The sequence below is a fragment of the Pogoniulus pusillus genome, chromosome 30 (assembly GCF_015220805.1).
Source record: "Pogoniulus pusillus isolate bPogPus1 chromosome 30, bPogPus1.pri, whole genome shotgun sequence".
In the NCBI taxonomy this organism is placed as follows: domain Eukaryota; kingdom Metazoa; phylum Chordata; class Aves; order Piciformes; family Lybiidae; genus Pogoniulus; species Pogoniulus pusillus.
Window position 1 is genome coordinate 11990662 of NC_087293.1, and position 21601 is coordinate 12012262.

At 50.0% G+C, this 21601-nt stretch overlaps 1 protein-coding gene across 8 annotated transcripts; it reads left to right on the top strand.

Annotated features, from left to right (window-relative positions):
- The first annotated feature begins 121 nt into the window (after positions 1-121).
- On the top strand, positions 122-20406 carry ANKRD13A (ankyrin repeat domain 13A). 8 transcript variants are annotated; one of them, XM_064168588.1, is made up of 16 exons: positions 122-507; positions 1220-1298; positions 3632-3764; positions 4603-4727; positions 6591-6636; positions 6959-7102; positions 9035-9230; positions 10433-10499; positions 12094-12175; positions 13512-13570; positions 13713-13849; positions 14814-14971; positions 15696-15809; positions 16897-17048; positions 17943-18007; positions 18774-20406. In XM_064168588.1, the coding sequence occupies exons 1-16, from the start codon at positions 122-124 to the stop codon at positions 18970-18972; spliced, it is 2142 nt and encodes a 713-aa protein (XP_064024658.1). In that variant the 3' UTR covers positions 18973-20406. The 8 variants fall into 8 exon arrangements, with proteins under 8 accessions (XP_064024658.1, XP_064024659.1, XP_064024660.1 ...); XM_064168589.1 differs by having other exon boundaries at positions 215-654; positions 1191-1298; XM_064168590.1 differs by having other exon boundaries at positions 215-507; positions 1191-1298.
- Positions 20407-21601: the final 1195 nt, after the last annotated feature.

The window sequence follows — 21601 nt, forward strand, 5'->3', positions numbered from 1 at the left end:
CGCGCACGGCAGCGCAGGGCTCTGCACCGCGGGCGGGGGAGGAAGGAAGATGTGAGGCCACCCCGCGACGCCATGTTCGCTGCTGGCAAAAGGGCGGGAAGCAGCCAGGGCGCAGCCAGCCATGTTTGTCCCTGGCAGGCGGCCGCCTCAGGCTGTGCTCTGCTGTTGGAAAAGCACAGGCACCTGCCGCCAGCGGCTGCGCCGGCTGCTCGCTGTCCTCTCTTGGCTAGAAGGAGCTGAGAGACGCGAGGTTTCGGCAGCCGGGCGGGAAAAGCCACTTCCTAGCAAGCCCTGCCCTCATTCATTATGGTGGACTCTCCCGCCCCGCTCCACGGCAGAGCGGGCGAAACCAAAGCCTGCTGGAGGCGGGGGGATACAGCCTGTGCTGGGCGCTCCCTCCTGTCTAAAGCTCCGCGGAGGGCAGCCCCCTGCGCGGAGGGCGGTGGGTCCGTCGCAGGCGGGGCGCTCCGTCTGCCCTCCCGCCTTGGGTTGCGGTGGGGAGTTACGGTAGGCGGGGAGCAGCGACTTCCTCTTTCCGTGAGCTCGCCGGTGACGGCAGACGGAGGGGAACCGAGGGGAAGTGTTCCCCTCTCCGGGTGCGCTGTGGTTCGTCCCGACCGCTGCCCTGGAGGGACAAAAAAGGGGGCCGCTGGGGTGAGGTGGGGCGGCTGGCGCTGCGTGGGGCTGAGGGGCCCGGGAGCAGAGGAGACTCCAGAGTGTGGGGCTTGGAGGCAAGGGAGACCCTCAAGAGTAGGAGTCCGGGGCCAGCAGGACGCCTCCAGGAGTGTGGGTCTGTGGGCTCAGAAGCCGGCGACCCCCAGGAGTGGGAGGCTGCGGGGAGTAGGAGAGACCCTTAGGAGTGGGGGGGCTGAAGGGAGCAGAAGGCCCCCAAGTGTGTGTGTGTGTGGGCATCGGGGCAGGAGACCTCTGGTTGTGTGGGACTAGGAAGGGTGGCCATGAGCAGTGGACCCCCCAGAAGAGTGGGGGTTTGGACGCGACCCTCCCCTCTTAGAGCGGGGTGAAGCCTTGACGAGGCCTTGTTGGCCCAGTGCTCCCCACCGCCTGGGGAGGGCAGGTGCCAGGGGGGAGGAGAAAGCTTGGGGGGGTTAAGGCTTGGGCAATCCAGGGTCTGCAAAGTCAAGAGAGGGGGGAACAGTGAGGGCAGGCACCCTGCTTCCCTGCTCCTGCAGGTGTGTGGCATGATGAGTTCCCCTGGCAGGGCCAGCAGCGCCTATCCCCTGCACGTCCTGGTCTGGAATAACGACTACAGGAGGCTGGATGTGGAGCTGCAGGACAAGGTAACCAACACACCGGAGTGACAGAGGGGCTGCTCTGCCTCAGGAGAGCTTATGCCGTGGTACAGAGCGTGGTGCTCCTTGCTTTACTGCCCGTGTAGGGAGATGTAACCCTGATGGCAGTGCCAGATATGTTTGCTGGGCTCCTTTCTTTTCACCTCTTTATTTGTGGCTGCGGGAGTGATGTCAGAAGGTATAGGAATAACACTTTCTGTTCTGTAAGACCTTTAGTGTTGGCTTCTTATCTGCAAAGCTGTGCCCAGAGCGTTCAAGTGTGGGCTGCAGAATAGCTGTAGAAAATATTAGGAGCCGCTGAAGCAGAGCAGGGAGAGCAGATGTGATGGATGTTACATTTTTGTGTGTGTGTGCCAGAAGAGCAATAAATACTGCTTACCTTAATGGGAAGTCAACATGCAGCAAAGGTGGCTGCTGCTGCTGCTGTTATTGCTGCTGGAGATGAAGTCAGCCTCTAACTTGCTGAGGACCAGCAATTCTTGCAGCTTCGTTGCTGTCAAAGGCTGTGGAGGCAGCATTTTTATACTGACTGGAATGTTTTCAGTGTCTCTGGTCAAAAAATAGATCATTGTTTGGGGCTGTAGAGTAGAAAAAACACAAAGCTGTTCCCTCTCTGGGCCAGCTAAGATGTAATGACGTAAGGAAATGGTCTGAAAAGCTGCAGCAAACATCCTTCATGCTGAGATGTTCCGGAGCAGCTCTGACACTGGCATGGAGTAGAGTTTGCTGGAGCAGAGCATGTCGAGTGTTATACCTGACACCACAAGTGTGTGAGTCAAAGAAGAGCTGAGCCAGCTCCTGATGAGTGACCATCATCTGCAATTCTAATGGCACCCCGGGACCCACTAACACTGGCTTATGGCATGCTGCTGTCCTCTTTGTAGGACAATCTTTGGAATGCAGTTACTTTTTACCTAATTCCTCTGACTTTTAATCCTGAACAAAAGCTTTGACCTTCCTGGCACGTTGCTTTTGTGTCTTGATTTCTGCTTCAACATTCTCACCTGAGAAAGTTTGTCATTAAATGAGGATTGTTCTGTTTCTCCTTGGTCTGAGGCTGCAGTTCACACCTGGGAAGTGCTGCTTCCTACCTTGGACTAAGGAAATGAGCAGCATGTTAAAATGGGATATGCCTCCTTCTTTTCTCTGCTTTAAAATAATTTCTGTCGTTTTTAAGTATTCCAAAGATATTTTCCCTTCTGCTTCCTTAGGATAAGCTTGTTGCAGTCAGAGGGGTGCCTGAGGGAATCTAAAAACACTTGCCAGCTGCACTTGGTGTGGCAAATGATGGGTAGGATGTTTGATGAGCAATTAAAATAGTGGCAGAGACAACTGGGAGGGACACCTTAAAAGTCCTTTGCCTGCTGTTGCAATGGGCCTTGGAGCTGTAGGAAGTGGGGAAGCAGATTAATCAGTACTCCACCACAGAAGTGGAAGGAGAATACTTTAAAATGAAGCCTTCCCTCCTCTGTTTGTAATCTTTCCAACTTAATGCTGTCAGATAAACCATGTTAACTTGCATAACAACTTTTCCTTTCTTATTCTGTTATTGACTTTCCCCTTTTCCTTTAGTTATAGATGCTCTTCTGTTTCAAATCTCTAAGCTAATAGTGACAAATATGTAAGGTATGAGTATGTTGTGCTTGCATGTTTTGGCTAGTTCTGCCTGTGTAGTTTTGTTGGCTTTTGTTTTTTTCCCTTCTGGTCATTTGTTTAAGTGCCTTGCTCAAAATGCTCTCACTCTTCATTGTGCCCTGTGTGTGTGTGTGTCAGTCAGATGAATGCTTTGTAAAATACCATTTGCTTCTAGACTTTTTCAAAGTGCTATCAAAATTAGTGTTGTCTGCCCTGTTCTGTTTCTTTTTCCTCCTCCTTCCATGATGTTGTGCAGTGTTAAACCCTCTGTTGACTTCTCAGGCTTGTTGACTGTTCATGGTGCAGTGCATACAGACTAGAGGTCCTGTCTTCTCCTGACAGAGAACAGCTTCTTCAGGAGAACTTCTTCTCCTGAAGGGGAAATAATGACAGGAAAAGAGAAGCATCAAGAACTCAGTCCTGTCTTAAATGCTGTCAGTTCTTACCATCTCAGTTTTATAGGCCCTGTTCTGCTTCTCTCTTTATCTCCACGGGGAAGTAAAACTGCACTGTCCAGGGTGCAGAACAGTCCCTGTGCACCACATGTGGCAACAGCAAGGGAGTATTGACTCCTGGATTACTCCTGCCAGGCTTTGTGTAAGCTCTTCTTGCTGTGCTCTGATTAATTGCATTTCAGTATTTCATAGGACAGCTTCAGCATTCTTCCTCTCTTGGATACTCAACAGGATGTTGATCAGCGGGATCCACGAGGCCGGACCTTGCTGCACCTTGCTGTTTCCTTGGGTTACATAGAATCTGCCAAAGTCCTGCTCCAACACAAGGCAGATGTCACCAAAGAGAATGGGCAGGGGTGGACAGGTAAAGAGCTGGGAGGCCATCAGGCCTGTCTTCATGTTTTTCAGTTGTAGGTGTTGGATTCTAGTATTGCTTGGGTGGGAGAAGTCCTCTGAGATCATCCAGTCCAACCATCAACCCAGCACCACCATGTCCAGCAAACCATGTCCCCACGTGCCATGGCCACACATTTCTCCAGGGGTGGTGACTTCACCACCACCCTGGGCAGCCTCTTCCAATCCCTGACCACTCTAGCAGCAAAGAAATTTTTCCTCATCTCCAACCAATACCTCCCCTAGCACGGTGTTAAGGCCATTTCCTCTCGTTCTGTTGCCTGAGAAGAGCAACAGAAACTAAGGAGAAGAGACCAGCCCCCACCTCACTGCAACCTCCTTTCAGGGAGTTGTAGAGAGCAGAGAAGTCTGCTCTCAGCCTCCTCCAGGCTAAACAATCCCAAGTCCCTCAGCTACTCCTTCTAAGACCCATTCTCCAGACCCTTCTGCTTTTAAGTTCTGTGTTATGCTCAGAGAGCAAAGTGACACTCTGTGTCTGAATTTCATGACATCATAGAATGGTTTGAGTTAGAAGAAACCTTTAAAGCTCATCTAGTCCAGTCCCCTGCAGTCAGCAGGGCCATCTGCAACCAGAGAAGGTTGCTCAGAGCCCCAAACAACCTGACCTGCAGTGGTTCCAGGGATTAGGCATCAACCACCTCTCTGGGCAACCTGGGCCAGGCTCTCACCACCCTCAGTGTCAAACATTTCTTCTTTCTCTTCAGTCTGAATCTCCCTCATTTGGTTTAAACCATCACCCCTCATCCTGTCCCTGCAGGCCCTGATTGTCTTCATCTTTCTTCTTTCAGTTTTACATGAGGCTGTCAGTACAGGAGATCCAGAGATGGTACAAATGATTCTGCAGCACCGTGACTACCAGCAGACTGCGATGACCCTTGGAGGAGTTCCTGAATTACTCCAGAAGATAAATGAGGTAATGATTTAGGTTGAACTTCTTACTCCAGACTGCAGTTCTCATTGAATGAGTTCAGTTAAGCAGACAGAAATCACATGGGCGGGTGTGTTCTTCACTTCAGCTTGTGTATTCCACAGTGCTCTGGGAGTTGGAGGCTTTCTTTTCTTTGACTTCACTTTGAAATCCTTAGTCAAGACTCCAGTAGGTTTTGGTGCTCCAAAGTAAAATAAGACAGGATAGCTCATCAGAGAGCCCCTGTGCTCTCTGACACTGTCTTTGGCTATTGGTCTCTATTTCAATTTGCAGTGTTCATTTATCAGGGAATCAGAGAGTGCTTTAGGCTGGGAAAGACCTTTCATGTCCCCAAATCAAACCCTCAACCCTGCACTGCCAGGTCATCACTAAACCATGGGCCTCTGCACCACATCTCCCTGGCTTTGAAACCTCTCCAGGGATGGAGACCTCACCACTGGGCATCCTGATCCACAGCCTTGGCAAGCCTTTTTGGGGAGGAAATTGTCCTTCATGTGTCTCTGTTCTAATTTAAATTCCCAGAGACTCCAGTATAATTGATAGAACCAATAACAATTTCCAGAATGCCCTTCTCTCTTCCCCTTTCTTTCCCAAAAGAAAACGAATTATATGGTGAGAGGAAAGGTAAAGCAGACCCAAATAAATAATCTCACTGCGATTTGGAAGTTAAAAGAAGAAAAGTTTAACAACAACTAAAAGGTACAGGAGGTAGGGAAGTTACAAAGGTGTAGGAAAGGGAAAAACAAGATACAAAGCATGTAAATATACAACCAGATTTGATGGCAATGGGTTCTGTCTGCCTCGTGGTGATGGCCACCTGCTGAGACAAACAGCAGCAGGAAACAGAAATGGTGATTCCTCCTGAGCAGGGAGGGAGGGAGAGAGAGTGAGAGCAGGAAGTCACCCCTGCTTTTACAGTATCACAGTATCATCAGGGTTGGAAGAGACCTCACAGATCATCAAGTCCAACCCTTTACCACAGAGCTCAAGGCTAGACCATGGCACCAAGTGCCACGTCCAACCTTGCCTTGAACAGCTCCAGGGACGGCGACTCCACCACCTCCCCAGGCAGCCCATTCCAGTGTCCAATGACTCTCTCAGTGAAGAACTTTCTCCTCACCTCAAGCCTAAATTTCCCCTGGCACAGCCTGAGGCTGTGTCCTCTCGTTCTGGTGCTGGCCACCTGAGAGAAGAGAGCAACCTCCTCCTGGCCACAACCACCCCTCAGGTAGTTGTAGACAGCAATAAGTTCTCCCCTGAGCCTCCTCTTCTCCAGGCTAACCAATCCCAGCTCCCTCAGCCTCTCCTCGTAGGGCTGTGCTCAAGGCCTCTCCCCAGCCTCGTTGCCCTTCTCTGGACACGCTCAAGCATCTCAATGTCCCTCCTAAACTGGGGGGCCCAGAACTGAACACAGTACTCAAGGTGTGGTCTAACCAGTGCAGAGTACAGGGGCAGAATGACCTCCCTGCTCCTGCTGACCACACCATTCCTGATGTAGGCCAGGATGCCACTGGCTCTCTTGGCCACCTGGGCACACTGCTGACACAGACCTTTAGATAGGAAGGGGGAGTGGGCTAACCATGAATCACCTGGTGGTGTTCAGACCCACCCCTGGAGAGGGGTCAAGACCACCTGGAGTCAGGTCTCTCCCCCAGAAAGGTTAACCTTGTACATCATGTCTGACCTAAACCTCCCCTGGCACAACTTGAGGCTGTTTCCTCTCATCCTATTACTGTCACTGTGTCCCAATTTCAGTTCTTTGTTTCCCTTTATCTAAAATGTTTCACAAACTGAATGACTAATTAAAACTATTTCATTAAATGTGAGTTAATTGTTTTCCTTCTCCAGACTCCTGACTTCTATGTGGAGATGAAATGGGAGTTCACTAGCTGGGGTAAGCATCCTCATCATTACTACTTCTGATCTGTAGACCAAGGGACTTGTTTCTGTGTAAACATTACAAAAGCTAGGCCATTTCATATCTTTTAGCCCAAACTCATGTTGTCTTCCTTCTCATGGTCATCTTTACATTAAAGTTGGTGGGGTTTATCCCTAAGCTGACTGTTCTTAAAGCTAAAGGAGATCAGTATCTCACCTCCTGATTGCACTGAGCAATCTTCTACCAGAAATGGAGCTTCTACTTCAGTTCAGGCTTCCCATGTACTTAGTCCACTGAATGTTTTGCTCTTGCCATCTCTCTCAATTTTCTCCCACAGTCCCCCTGGTTTCCAGAGTTTGTCCAAGTGATGTCTGTCGCATCTGGAAAAGTGGCGCTAAGCTGCGTGTGGACCTCACTCTGCTGGGCTTTGAAAACATGAGTTGGGAGAGAGGGAGACGTAGTTTGATCTTCAAGGGAGAAGGTGAATGGCTTAGTATTTCTGCAGCATTGAGCACCAAAGCCTGTGTGAGCCACAAGGAGAAATCCCACTTCTCTTAGACACAGAATCCCTGTGATGGTAAAAGACCTTTAAGATGATCCAGTCCAACCATTCTCTGAGTTTACCAAGGCTGGTGCTAAACTGTGGCCCTCAGCACTACATCTTGGGGTCTTTGAAACACTTCCAGGAATGGGGAGTCAACCACCTCCCTGAGGAGCACATCCCAGTGCTTGAGAACCCTCTCAGAGAAGAAGTTTCTTCTGATACCCAACCTAAACTTCCTCTGGGGCATCGTGAGGCCATTTCCTCTCACCCTGTCACTTGTTCCTGAGAAGATGCTGACCCTCACCTCGCTCCAACCTCCTTTCAGTGAGCTTCCCCTCAGCCTCGCCTCCTTTTCTCCAGACTAAACAACCCCTGTTCCCTCAGATGCTCCTTCACCAGCCCTTCTCTGAACCTGCTCCAGTCTCTCAGCGTCCCTCTTGGAGTGGGGGGGCCCAAAACTGAACCCATTGCTCAAGGTGTTGCTTCATCAGGGGGACAGTTTTTGCACCAGAAGCCTTGCTAATGCTGAGCACTGAAAGCTTTATACATGTGCCCCATGAGTCTCAGAGAGAGGCTGTGTTCTGGTGCAACACAATAGCTTTATATCTTTGGCTAGATATGAAGTCAAACTTTAGTAATAAGGCTGCAACTTAACTTGAGTCTTTCAGTTTAACTCCTTCTGTTCTCCTACCTCCCAAATATTTTTTGGTACAGCTAAAAATTTTATCTCAGTTGAGTGAAAAAGTGAATTATTGTCCACCCTGCATTGATCTGTTGGAGGGTAGGAGAGCCCTGCAGAGGGACCTGGCCAGGCTGAATGGGTGGGTAGAGGCCAATGGGATGAGACTGAACAAGGCCAAGGGCAGGGTTCTGCACTTTGGCCACAACAACCCCAAGCAGCACTACAGGCTGGGGCCAGAGTGGCTGAGAACAGCCAGGCAGAGAGGGAGCTGGGGGTGCTGGGAGAGAGGAGCTGAAGAGGAGGCAGCAGTGTGCCCAGGTGGGCAGCAGAGCCAATGGCATCCTGGGCTGGCTCAGGAGCAGTGTGGCCAGCAGGACAAGGGAGGTTCTTCTGCCCCTGTGCTCAGCACTGCTCAGGCCACCCCTGGAGTGCTGTGTCCAGTTCTGGGCTCCTCATTCAGGAGAGATGTTGAGGTGCTGGAAGGTGTTGAGAGAAGGGCAGCAAGGCTGGGGAGGGGCCTGGAGCCACAGCCCTGTGAGGAGAGGCTGAGGGAGCTGGGGGTGTGCAGCCTGCAGCAGAGGAGGCTCAGGGCAGAGCTCATTGCTGTCTACAACTGCCTGAAGGGAGGCTGTAGCCAGGTGGAGTTGGTCTCTTCTGCCAGGCAACCAGCAACAGAACAAGGGGACAGAGTCTCAAGTTGTGGCAGGGGAGGTCTAGGCTGGATGTTAGGAAGAATTTGGCAGAGAGAGTGATTGGCATTGGAATGGGCTGCCCAGGGAGGTGTTGGAGTCTCTGTGGCTGGATGTGTTGAAGCCAAGCCTGGCTGGGGCACTTAGTGCCATGGTGTGGTTACTTGGCCAGGGCTGGGTGCTAGGTTGGACTGGCTGAGCTTGGAGCTCTCTTCCAACCTGGGTGATTCTATGCTTACGTTTTTTATTCTGGAATTCTGCTGCCAAGTGGCTGAGATGCACCATTTCAGTTGTTCAGTATGAAGTTGATGAGACTGGAATAGGTTGCCCAGGGATGTTGTGGAGGCCTTCTCCCTGGTAGGGATGTTCAAGGCCAGGCTGGATGAGACCTTCAGCAGCCAAGTCTAGCTGCGAGGCATCCCTGCCCGTGACAAGGAGGTTGGAGGAGATAATTTCTGAGGTCCCTCCCAACCTAAGCCATTCTATGATTTCCCACAGATACTGGAGGTTGGGCAGAGCTGATTGAGATCAATCATGATGAGAAGTTTGTTACAACAGAACGTTTTGAGATCTCCCAGCACATGCAGCGTTTGACCTTGGGCTCTATGACGCCGAAGAGAAAAGATGTGGAGCGCCGCCTCACGTCTCCCATCATCAACACGTGCCTTGATACAAAAAACATTGCTTTTGAAAGGTGAGATTGCAAACCTTCTCTTCACAGAGAAAGACTTCAAGGTTGTGGATGGTCATACATGCAACAAAGCTTTTAAGATAAACTCTTCAAAGCCCTGGTAGTAAAAACAATGGAGGGTGAGAGCTGAAATGACTCAAAAGTTCAACTACTGCTAGATAAAGAAATTCAGCTCAGTCAGCTTGGCACTACTCCTCAGTTAAGAAGTTACCAGTGGGAAAAGCTGATGTGCAGCAAACAGTTTGTCATGTTAGTGAGAGGAATGGTAATCATAGAGAGGTCATCCAGTCCAACATGAACCCAGCACTGCCAGGGCACCACTAAATCGTAGCCTTCAGCACCGCATATCTGTGGCTTTGATACCACTCTGAGGATGGGGACTCCCTGGGCAGCCTGGGCCAGGCCTTGACAACCCTCAAGGGGAAGAAATCATTCCTCATGTCCAACCTAAACCTCTCCTGGCACAACCTGAGGCCGTTTCCTCTTGTCCTGTCACTTGTTCCCTGGGAGAAGAGACCAACCCCCACCTGGCTCCAGCATCCTTTCAGGGAGTTGTAAGGAGTTGGAAGGTCTCTCCTCAGCCTCTCCTTCTCCAGGCTGAACACCCCCACTTCCCTCAGCTGCTCCTCACCAGCCCTGTTTTCCAGACCCTTCCCCAGCTTTATTGCCCTTCTCTAGACATACTCCAGCCCCTCAATATCCTTCTTGGTGTGAGGGGCCCAGAACTGAACCCAGCATTCAGTATGTGGCTTGACCAGTGCTCAGTGCAGGAGGACAACACTTTGTGTGTAGCTCCTTTGGGAGTGCTCTGTGCTGCAGTAACCACTCCCATGATCACAAGCAGATAGTTTCAAAGCAAGATGTAGAATTCCAGCATCTTTCTCCTGAATATTTAATAACCTTTCAAAGTATGCCGAGCCTTTGTAACTGTAGCTTCTCTCCACCCAGAAACTGAAGTGCTAACTGAATAATCCTAATGTCCAGCTTCCCAAATTGCCACGCCAGGTCTAAAATCTATGAGTGTTGGCCATAAGAACAGAAGCAGCAGGACTTCCTCAGCCCTCTGGTAGATGTGAGGACAGTAACCTGTGATTTTTATCTGAGGCTAATCATCAAATAACCCTTCAACTGTTGTTTGGAGAAACAATCTGGGGTTTGTGTAGCAATGCAGCTGTTTACAGACCCTTGTGTTTGCTTTTTGTCAGAACCACCTCTGGATTCTGGGTGTGGAAGACAGAGAGAGCAGAAGGTGTGAATGGTTATGAAGCAAAGGTAAAGCTCGTTGTGTTCTGTTAGGAGGTCTTCTAGATCACTGAAGCTTAATTGTGATTTTGCCTTTATTGCCTGAATAGTTCAGGTCTTAAACTTCCCGTTGAGAGCATGATTGTGTTGTCAACAGAAGTGAGGACCCTCAGGGCTGCCAAGCTTGTAGGAGGGATGCTGCCTGTGTGCAGGAAGTTGCCTGAGGCTGTAGTGGGGAGGGGAAGAACAAAGTGTTTTCAGAAAAGGGGCAAAAGATTTGGCACAGCTGCTAGAACTCCTTCCAAGGAGTGGAATTGAATTCAAGAAATGAGTGGTGTCACTCTTTCACTGATGAGGAGATGATAAAGTTGTTTGGTAAAGTGCCTTCAGCACAGGATGCAAGGAGATACCACCAGCCTCTTGCTGCCAGAAATTGCACCATCAACTTGGGTTATAGAAAACTGCTGGAGAGAGTCTGTTTACAAAGGGCAGAGGTGATAGGATGAGGACAATGGCTTCAAACTGAAGAAGAGCTGATTTAGGCTGGATGTTAGGAACAAGGGTTGTGGAACGCTGCAGCAGGTGGCCCAGGGAGGTTATTGGGGCCCCATGCCTGGAGATATTAAAGGTGAGGCTCAACAGGGCTCTGAGCACCCTGATGTAGTTTAGGATGTCCCTGCTGACTGCAGGGGGTGATTGGCCTAGATGAGCTTCAGAGGTCCCTTCCAACCCAAACTGCTCTATGATTCTGAATTACTGAGCTCAGAGCCATGCTCAGGAGCAGCTGCTTGGCTTAGTGACTCTGCCGTGTGACACTGAGCTTCTTTTCATTTCCCTTCAGTGAGTTCTTTCTGAAGATGCTTTTTATGGCCTTGCTGTCTTAGGAATTGAAGGGAAGAATCACAAGAATTAACTTCCCTGACCCTGTGCTTACCCCAGGTTTGGGGATTTGGGCAGTCAATGACACTTTTAAATGTCATTTAGCAGAAGAAATGCTGAAGAGCTTTCTGCCTTGGTAAGAAGCTCTTCCTACAGGACTGTTGAGTTGGACACGGGGTCCATGAGTGTTCCTGCAGAGTCAAATTATATCTGGAGGCTCAAGGTAGTGACTTCTGTTTACAAAGAGCATTACCTGACTCTCTTTCCTTGTTCTCTCTTAAAATCTCTGCTCAGCTGGGGATAATCTTTCCAGCAAGCTTGGAAATGCCTGTTTAGTTCTGAGGTGTAACTCGGCTGAAAGGCTGACTTCTGCTCTCGCAGCCTGCTGTGACACCAAACCTTGCTGCTCTCGTAGCCCAGCATCCTTGGGAGGTGGCTGCTGGCTGGAGACCCTCTGGTGTGTGATTTGCAGGGTTGCTTTGCCAGCTTGCCCAGGAGATGGCACATTCCTGACTGCCTTAGCAGAGCTGTCAAAACCAGATCTGATTTTCATTCTACCAAAGTGAAAACCCCCAAATGCAGCTTGTTGATCTCCAGTGTGTTAAAGATGATCTTTATCAAGGAAGGGCAGATCCCTGCTTCTTCATTCTTTCTTTAGATTTGTGTACCTGATGTTTTACTGGAGAGAACTCTCTCTTTTTAACCTGTGGTGCTTCTTGTCCTTGTGCCTTTCTGGTTTTGCCAGGTGTACTTTGCAAACAACGTGAACGTGGTCACCAAAATCCGAACAGAGCACTTGACAGAAGAGGAGAAGAAGAGATACAAAGGTAGTTTTCCTACAGGATAGCTGGAAACAGAATCACAGAATCGTTTTGGGTGGGAAAGATCTTTAAAATCATCAAGTCCAAACATTTTCTTACTCTGCTGAGTCTGGTCCTAACCCTTTGGGCCCTCTAATATCTTCTCTGTGTGGTCAAGTGGACAGACAAGAGAAATCCTTCTCTTGCTACCTGTGCCCTGCTTTGCTTTCACATTGTGTGTCTGATGTAGCTCATTACTTGACTCCTAATTTACAAATCCCAGCATGGTGGGGTTGGAAGGGAGCTCTGAGGATCATAGAATGGTAGGGGTTGGAAGGGAGCTCTGAGGATCATAGAATGGTAGGGGTTGGAAGGGAGCTCTGAGGATCATAGAATGGTAGGGGTTGGAAGGGAGCTCTGAGGATCATAGAATGGTAGGGGTTGGAAGGGGCCTCTGAGGATCATAGAATGGTAGGGGTTGGAAGGGAGCTCTGAGGATCATAGAATGGTAGGGGTTGGAAGGGACCTCTGAGGATCATAGAATGGTAGGGGTTGGAAGGAACCTCTGAGGATCATAGAATGATAGGAGTTGGAAGGGAGCTCTGAGGATCATAGAATGGTAGGGGTTGAATGAGACTTCTGGAGATCAGCCAGTCCAACCCTCCTGCTCAAGCAGGGGCACCCACAGCAGCTTGCCCAGGATCACAATGGCCAGGCAGGTTTAGAAGCTCTGCAGAGAATGAGACTCCACAACCTCTGGGCAGCCTGCTCCAGGCCTCCAGAGCCCTCATACTAAACAAGTCTCTCCTGTTTAGATGGAACCTCCTGGGTTCCACTTTGTGCTCAGTGGCCCTTATCCTGTCACTGGGCACCAAATGAACCAGTTTTTATCCTAGCTGTGTTTGGAGGAAGGAAGGACTCTTCAGAACTGTTGGAAGTGCTAAAAGGCTTCACTTTTCCCTGCTCTGGAGTATATTTATGCCTTTGTTTTGGGCATGATTACAAGTTTCATGTGGGCTTTGTTTGCTTGGGCTTGCTTTGTTTTGGTCCCCTTCTAGTATTTAAAATAGACTACAAAGAGTCACCAGGCAGTAGCTTCCTGGGGAAACCCTGCCCTTTACTGCCCAGCCTTGGGGTGCAGGGGAAGAAAGTGTGAGTAATAAAACTGTCTGCTCAATATAGAAACCTTTGCCCCTGTTCTGAGTGTTGTACCTGGTTAGTAGTGTCAGCTGCAGGTTCTGGGCTTGCCTTGGGTGAAGTGTGAAAGGTTTCCTTCCTTTCTGTCAACCTGCTGCATGTGTAAATTACTGCTAATTAATTAAGGGGCTGTGTCTTCTTTTTTTCCTCTCCTGTTATCCTGAAGCTGACAGAAATCCGCTGGAATCCTTTCTGGGTACAGTGGAGCATGAGTATGGTGCTCAGGTGAGTGTCTTTGATGTCCAAGCACATCAGTGCAGCCCAGAGATCTGTGCTGATGAGAATTCCAGGCATGTGGATCATAGACTGATAGAATGGCTTAGGTTGGAAGAGATCTGATTGATCATCTACTCCAATTCCTTTACAGAGTTCGACCAAGACAACAGAGTATGCTGCAAGTAACAACCCCACTGCTATTACCCTGGAGGAATACTTTGACCCAGAGTTTGATTTGAAAGGTAGAGACATTGGAAGACCAAAGGAAGTCACCATTCGAACTCAGAAGTGAGGATTTGTTTGAACTATTTCTGATTGCTCTCTTCCCACTCAGCTAATCTCTGGAAACCATTGGGGTTATCTTTGTTACAAATACCCAGGGTGGGTTCCCCTCTGCTTTTAGAATTAATGAAAAGAGAGATCTTGAAGTATCCTAATTCTTTATTATCTAAGTCACACAATCCTGGGAGGGAGGGGGTTGGAAAAGACCTCTGGAGATCAAGCAGTCCACCCCCTGCCCTGCTCAAGCAGAGGGACCCACAGCAGCTTGGCCAGCATCACAATGGCCAGGTTGGTTTGGAAGTTCTACAGAGGAGGAGGAGACTCCACAACCTTTCTGGGCTGCCTGCTCCAGGCCTCCAGCACCCTCACACAAAACAAGTTTCTCTTGCTGTTCGGGTGGAACACCCTGGGTTCCAGTTTGTGCCTACTGTCCCTTGTTCTGTCCCTGGGCACCACTGACAAGAGCCTGGCCCTGTCCTCCTGCCCCCTACAGGTCCTTCAGCTCTTGCTGAGCATTGCTCAGATCCCCTCTGGGGCTGCTCTTGTCTAGGCTAAGCAGTCCCAGGGTTCTCAGCCTTTCCTTGTCACAAGGATGCTCCAGGCCTTTCAGCATCTTTGTAGCTTTTGCTGGGCTCTCTCCAGCAGTTCTGTGTCTCTTGAACTGGGGAGTCCAGAACTGAACTCAGTATTCCAGATCTACTCCAGAGCAGAGGGAGAGGAAGAACCTTCCCCAGCCTGATGGCCACCTTCTTCTTCATGCTCCCCCAATCCAAGAGAACCTGTGGGACTCATGCTGCAACTTGTCAGTGGCCTCCTGTGCTCTGCCTTTGGGCTGCCCAGGAGTGTGGCTCAGTTTCTCAGAGCAGTGTCTGGCTGGCCCTGTGCTGTCTTTTTGCTGCATCTCTTCTCAGACTGTCAACTGAGGATGGGTTTTTGTGCAACCTTCTCTTTGTGCAACTTTCTCTTCAAGATTCAAAGCCACCTTGTGGATGAGTGAGGAGTTTCCTTTGTCTCTCATGGAACAAGTCACTCCAATCATTGATCTGATGGCCAGGACAAGTGCTCATTTTGCCAGACTTCGGGATTTCATCACTCTGGAATTTCCACCAGGATTTCCTGTCAAAATTGGTAACTCTTAGCGATTCTTAGTGTAGCATCTTCTTGATTTCCATTCCTTCTCTTGTTACCTGCAGCAGAGCTTTGCAGAAACTGGGTTTGTGATTGGTTTTCTTTTTCACTAGTCAGCTCACTGGTAGTTAGAATTGAGAACCCTCACCTGCATCTGGGATCACTGAATCCAAATTTGGAATGACAGTCACAGAATCACAATGGTTTGGGTTGGAAAGGACCTCAAAGATCTAGTTCCAACCTCCTGCTGCGGGCAGGGACAGCTCCCACTAGAGCAAGTTGCTCAAGGCTCTGATCTAACCTGGCCTTAAACAAAAGAAGAGGGGGGAGAAGGGAGGGAGGAGGGGGAAGGGAGGAGGGAGGGGAGGGAGGAGGGGGAAGGGGGGAGGGAGGGGAGGAGAGGAGGGAGGGGAGGAGGGGAGGAATAGGGAAAGGAGGCAGGGGAGAGATTTTTAAAGGCAGTATCACTTCAGTAAGAACAAGTTGCTAGCCCCATCCTCTCAGCTTCAGTTTCTACGATGTGGCAAATCTGTTCACAGAAGAAGAGCTAAAATAAGAGTGAGAATGACTAAGGGCACCTGCAGGATGAAGGGAGTTGCTGCCGACTCTGTCGTTGCAGGATGCTGCCTGTGGATGCGTGCACTGGAGGATTGATGTAGCTGTAGGTGTGGGAGTGAGTGAGAAAGTTCCCTTTTTGACAGCATTTCCCCCCTGTCTCTGGCAGAAATTCCCCTCTTCCACGTGCTGAATGCCCGAATTACGTTTGAGAATGTCAACGGCTGCAGGACAGCTGACAAAAACTCCTCCCAAGGGGTCGGAGCTGCACAGTGTGAGTCAGGTGAGCAGGGGGAAGAGGCAGTCATTTGCATCTCTGTAGGTGTCTGTTAGTGGAATGCACAGCAGAGAGCTAAGTGCAGGGAATGGCACAGTCAGGTGTGAGAGGGAGCTGCAGTGTGTCACAGCTGATCCTGGGCACTGTTCATGCTGACCCATTCTGCTGCTTCAGTTCCTGCCAGCCAGCCTGCCTGATCAGAGCTCTTGCAAGCTTTGCCAAGTATTTTAAGGTCTAATCTCAAAGAATCATAGATTCATAGAATGGTTTGGGTTGACAAGGACCATTAAAGTCATCTAGTTCCAATGTCCTGCTATGAGGAGGGTCACCTCTGACCAGACCAGGGTGTTTAAGGCCTCATCAAGCTTGGCTTTGAACTCTTCCAGGCTTGGATCCTCCACAGCTTCCTGGGCAACCTGTTCCAATGTTTGAGAAGCCTTTCAGTGAAGAAGTATTTCCTAATCACAGAAACATCAGCTTGGAAAAGACTCTCAGGATCACCAAGTCCAACCTGTGATATCCAGCCTAAACCTCCCCTGGCACAACTTGTCACCATTTTCTCTAGTCCTGTCATTTGTCATCAAGGATGTGGCCTTGGATTGCACAACTTGTCACCATTTTCTCTAGTCCTGTCACTTGTCATCAAGGATGTGGGCTTAGATTGCACAACTTGTCACCATTTTCTCTAGTCCTGCCACTTGTTATCAAGGATGTGGCCTTAGATTGCACAACTTGTCACCATTTTCTCTAGTCCTGCCACTTGTTAATCAAGGATGTGGCCTTAGATTGGCCAAAGAGAGGTTTAGGTTGGACATGAAGGACAATTTCTTCCCCCTTAAGGGTTGTTAAGGCCTGGCCCAGACCTGCCCAGGGCAGTGGTGGAGTCCCCATCCCTGGAGTGGTTTCAAAGCTCTGGAGATGTGGTGCTGAGGACCATGGTTTAGTGGTACCCTGGCAGTGCTGGGTTAGTGGTTGGACTCCATGATCTGAAAGGTCTCTTCCAACCAAAACATTTCTGTGATTCATCAGAGCTTTTCAAGTCACATCATGTGAAAATAGACTGTGCCACATTTGGAACTCTTGTTTCCTCTAGGTGCTAACTTTGAGGTTGACCAGTCAGTGTTTGAGATTCCCAAATCCTACCATGTCCAAGATGATGGCAGGAACATCCATGTGCAGGATGAAGATAATGAGATCATGCAGTTTGCTATCCAGCAGAGCCTGTTGGAATCTGGTGGCAGTAAGGTAAGAAAGGCTGCTGTGATTTGTGGAGTGCAGATCTGACAGCCCTGTGGAGAGAGGGACTTGGGAGTGCTGGTGGATAACAATGTGCCCTTGTGGCCAAGAGGGCCAATGGGATCCTGGGGTGCATTAAGAAGAGTGTGTCCAGCAGATCAAGGGAAGTTCTCCTCCACCTATGCTCTGCCCTGGTGAGACCTCATCTTGAATACTGCCTTTAGTTTTGAGCTCCCCAGTTGAAGAGGGACAGGGATCTGCTGGAGAGAGTCCAACAGAGGGCTACAAGGATGATGAGGGGACTGGAGCACTGCCTGATGAGGAGAGGCTGAGGGACCTGGGGCTGCTTAGTCTGGAGAAGAGAAGACTGAGAGGGGATTTAATCAATGTTTATAACTCTCTGAGGGCTGGGGGTCAGGAGGGGAGGACAGGCTCTGCTCACTGCTCCCTGGGATAGGACAAGCAGCAATGGGTGGAAGCTGCAGCACAGGAGGTTCCAGCTCAACACAAGGGGGAACTTCTTGACTGGAAAGGTCCCAGAGCCCTGGCACAGGCTGCCCAGAGAGGTTGTGGAGTCTCCTTCCCTGGAGCCTTTCCAGGCCTGTCTGGATGTGTTCCTGTGTGACCTGAGCTAGATTGTATGGTCCTGGCAGTGGGGTTGGACTCAATGATCTCCTTAGGTCCTTTCCAACCCCTAACATCCTGTGATGAGGACCAAGCAACAACAGCTGCCTCCCTGGATGAAACCACTGCAGGACCTGTTTTTCTAAGGACCCCAGAAGAGGAAAAACTCAGTGATAGATATTTCAGAGGAGAAATCAAAACGATTTGAGAGTTCTCTTCCAGTGTGCTGCACCAGATGTGCTAACAGCTGCGACTTTGCCTGTTTCTCCTCACTTGTAGGACTTGGGGGTGCACTCCAACGGAGCAGTTGCATATTCACAGGACTTCAGCATACAGTATCAGAGGTAACTCTTTGGATTTCACATCAAGCCATGCAGTGACAAAGCAAAAACACTTCCAGCAACATGATGAAGCAATTTTGCACCTTTCCTTTTTGCATCCTACATATCTGTCTCTTCTCTTGTGCTCCTCACCTTTTCATGAAGCAAGGACTCTAAATTTGGCCTCCTTGACTTAATGTAGTTCATCTTTGTAGTTCAGCTGTGGGACAGAACAGATTCTTCAGCCCTCAAAATGAACACATCCCTCCTGTCCTGCTCTCAGCACTGTGAATTGGGTCCCTCTGGGCTGAATGTTTGTTTTAGTAGATGCTGCACCCCTCAGGGTAGCTCTTTTCTCCAAAATCCTCATATTAGCCTTCAAAAGATAGCAACATCTGTTTAATGGGCCCTGGAGAATCTGCTCTCTGGGATCTTCCTGCAGTGAAGTGTGAAGAGATCTTTGGGCAGACAGAAAAATGCATCCTGGTTCTTCTGTGTGTGGAAAACGGTGTGGGGTTTAAAGCAGGGGAGAATGCTTTTAGAAGCCCCTTGAAAGTGGAACTGTTGGGGTGTGTGAAAGGTTCTGAGGAGCCTTCAGAGAGCAGTTTTTGTGTTGGGAATCCTACAGATGTTAGAACAGCTGCTGTCTCATGCAGAAAGCTGCTCTCAGCCCTCTGGGGAGAGGCCTTTCAGGTTTGCAGTTAGAAAACAGTTGCTGGGCAGGATGATTGCAGGAGGTGTGATGCTGGCTCTGTCTCCTTTACTCCCTGAAGTTCTTTTTCTCCTTCAGGGCACTGCAGGAGAGCTTTCTCACAAGCTCAGGTACCTCACACTCCAGCACCCCAAATGAACCTTCCAGCTTTGAGAAGGACTTGCAGCTTGCCATGGAGCTGTCCGTGAGGGAGCAGGAGGAACGGGAGAGGCAGCGCCGTGAAGAGGAAGATGCAGAGCTGCAGCAAGCTTTACAGCTTTCTCTGGTGGAAAAATAACTCTGCAGCCATCTCCTGAAGCAAGGAGGACCAAATCTGTGTCAAGCTGAGAGCTTCCAAAGCTACCAGCCTGAAGACCACTCCTGGATTGCTTAAGTAATCATTTCACCTGCCTTCTAAGTTGACATCATCAACCACCAACAGCTGATTTCCTTTGGTGTGAGGGAGTTTCAGCTCATGGGGACACTGTGTTTGGCTCCCCAGCCACAAAGTCCTGTCTTGGAAGGAAAAGTTTGTATCAGGAGGCATTTACTGAAGAGCAGCTGGGAATTTTGCTTAGCCTCAGGATATAGGATTGCAGCAAAGCTTGAACTTTATGGGGGAGCTCAGGAGGGGAAACTTCATTACTTACCAAAGAGATACTCATCTGCTTAGTCACTTCTGAATAATTCAAAGCCATTGCCTGTTTCTTCCAGTGGGCTTGTGGAAGAGTCTCTCCACACACAGCACACACAAGGTAGTTCCTCCTGCTGACAGATGTTTTCTGTTAGTGATTCTCTCTTCTCTAGTTGCTGAGACTTTGCCATGCACTCCTGCTTAAGAGGGATCGTTTTATACTTGAACAGCTCATCCAAGCTCCAGATTAAAACCAGTGCTTTCTGAAGAGGACAAAACAAGTAGCCAGTAACATGTTTTTAGATCCCAAAATGGGACCACCCAAGTGAAGCAGCAGCTTCTGCAGCGATTCCAAACCAGCCTGCTCAAATAGAGAGCAGCAGAAAAATCAGTGCTGGCTTAGAGGTGCTGCCTGGGGACCGCTCTGTGTGCGTCTGGTGTGTGGGTGCTGAATTCAAACAGGAGCTCAAATCGAGGGCAGATCTTGATGCAGCCCTTCTTGGGAGATCAGTTTTCATTCTGACATCTTGAAAGGGAAACCTGTGTTGCTTTTTGAAGCTTCCAGATGCTCACCCTTCATGTGAATACATCTATTTTTTTACCTGACTATTTGTATTGATTTTTAAACCAGGCCAATGATGACCTAACAGCCAGCTTGTGACAGTTCCCAGGTGTCTTTCACCCAGCTTTCCTCAGCTCTTTCCTCTTGGGAGAGATGTGGAGCTATTTTATCTGCACTTCTCTTGGTGTTTACAGCACTTCCACTGTGACTCTTTAAGTGTACTCCACGAGGACATGCTGGATACCCACAGGAAAGCCTTACAGGGTATAAATGTGAGCAATACTCTGCTCTGCCTGGCAGAAGCCTGCAGAGCTTGTATGGTACCTATGCTCTAAGCTTTGCTACCTAATCCTGCACGTGTTCCTGGGGCAAAACAGGGTGGGTTTGGGGTGACCAACTCTTAACCTCTGTAAAGTCACCTTAACCTGGGCTCGCTTGTAACCAGTGAGGTGGTTGGGAACTCAGAACCTGATTTGAACCCAACAGTTCATTGTTTTACATAGCAGATGATTAAAATCCCACCAGTGTGCACTGGAGCTGGTCTGTCTGCACTGTTTTTGTTAGGGATCCTACCTGCTGCTTTGGTGGTTGCAGGAGTGTTTGCCTCCCCTCTGCTCTGGTGGCTGCAGCAGTGTGTTTGCCTGCCCTCTGCTTTGGTGGTTGCAGGAGTGTGTTTGCCTGCCCTCTGCTTTGGTGGTTGCAGGAGTGTGTTTGCCTGCCCTCTGCTCTGGTGGCTGCAGGAGTGTGTTTGCCTGCCCTCTGCTTTGGTGGCTGCAGCAGTGTGTTTGCCTGCCCTCTGCTCTGGTGGCTGCAGCAGTGTGTTTGCCTGCCCTCTGCTCTGGTGGCTGCAGCAGTGTGTTTGCCTGCCCTCTGCTTTGGTGGCTGCAGCAGTGTGTTTGCCTGCCCTCTGCTTTGGTGGCTGCAGCAGTGTGTTTGCCTGCCCTCTGCTTTGGTGGCTGCAGCAGTGTGTTTGCCTGCCCTCTGCTTTGGTGGCGGCAGCAGTGTGTTTGCCTGCCCTCTGCTTTGGTGGCTGCAGGAGTGTGTTTGCCTGCCCTCTGCTTTGGTGGCTGCAGGAGTGTGTTTGCCTGCCCTCTGCTCTGGTGGTTGCAGCAGTGTGTTTGCCTGCCCTCTGCTTTGGTGGTTGCAGGAGTGTGTTTGCCTGCCCTCTGCTTTGGTGGCGGCAGCAGTGTGTTTGCCTGCCCTCTGCTCTGGTGGTTGCAGCAGTGTGTTTGCCTGCCCTCTGCTTTGGTGGTTGCAGGAGTGTGTTTGCCTGCCCTCTGCTTTGGTGGTTGCAGGAGTGTGTTTGCCTGCCCTCTGCTTTGGTGGTTGCAGGAGTGTGTTTGCCTGCCCTCTGCTTTGGTGGCTGCAGCAGTGAGTTTGCCTGCCCTCTGCTCTGGTGGTTGCAGGAGTGTGTTTGCCTGCCCTCTGCTTTGGTGGTTGCAGGAGTGTGTTTGCCTGCCCTCTGCTTTGGTGGTTGCAGGAGTGTGTTTGCCTGCCCTCTGCTTTGGTGGCTGCAGGAGTGTGTTTGCCTGCCCTCTGCTTTGGTGACGGCAGCAGTGTGTTTGCCTGCCCTCTGCTTTGGTGGCTGCAGCAGTGTGTTTGCCTGCCCTCTGCTTTGGTGGCTGCAGCAGTGTGTTTGCCTGCCCTCTGCTTTGGTGGTTGCAGGAGTGTGTTTGCCTGTCCTCTGGCCATGGTCAGTGTTGGAATCTTTTAGACTTCTTTGGAAAAGGG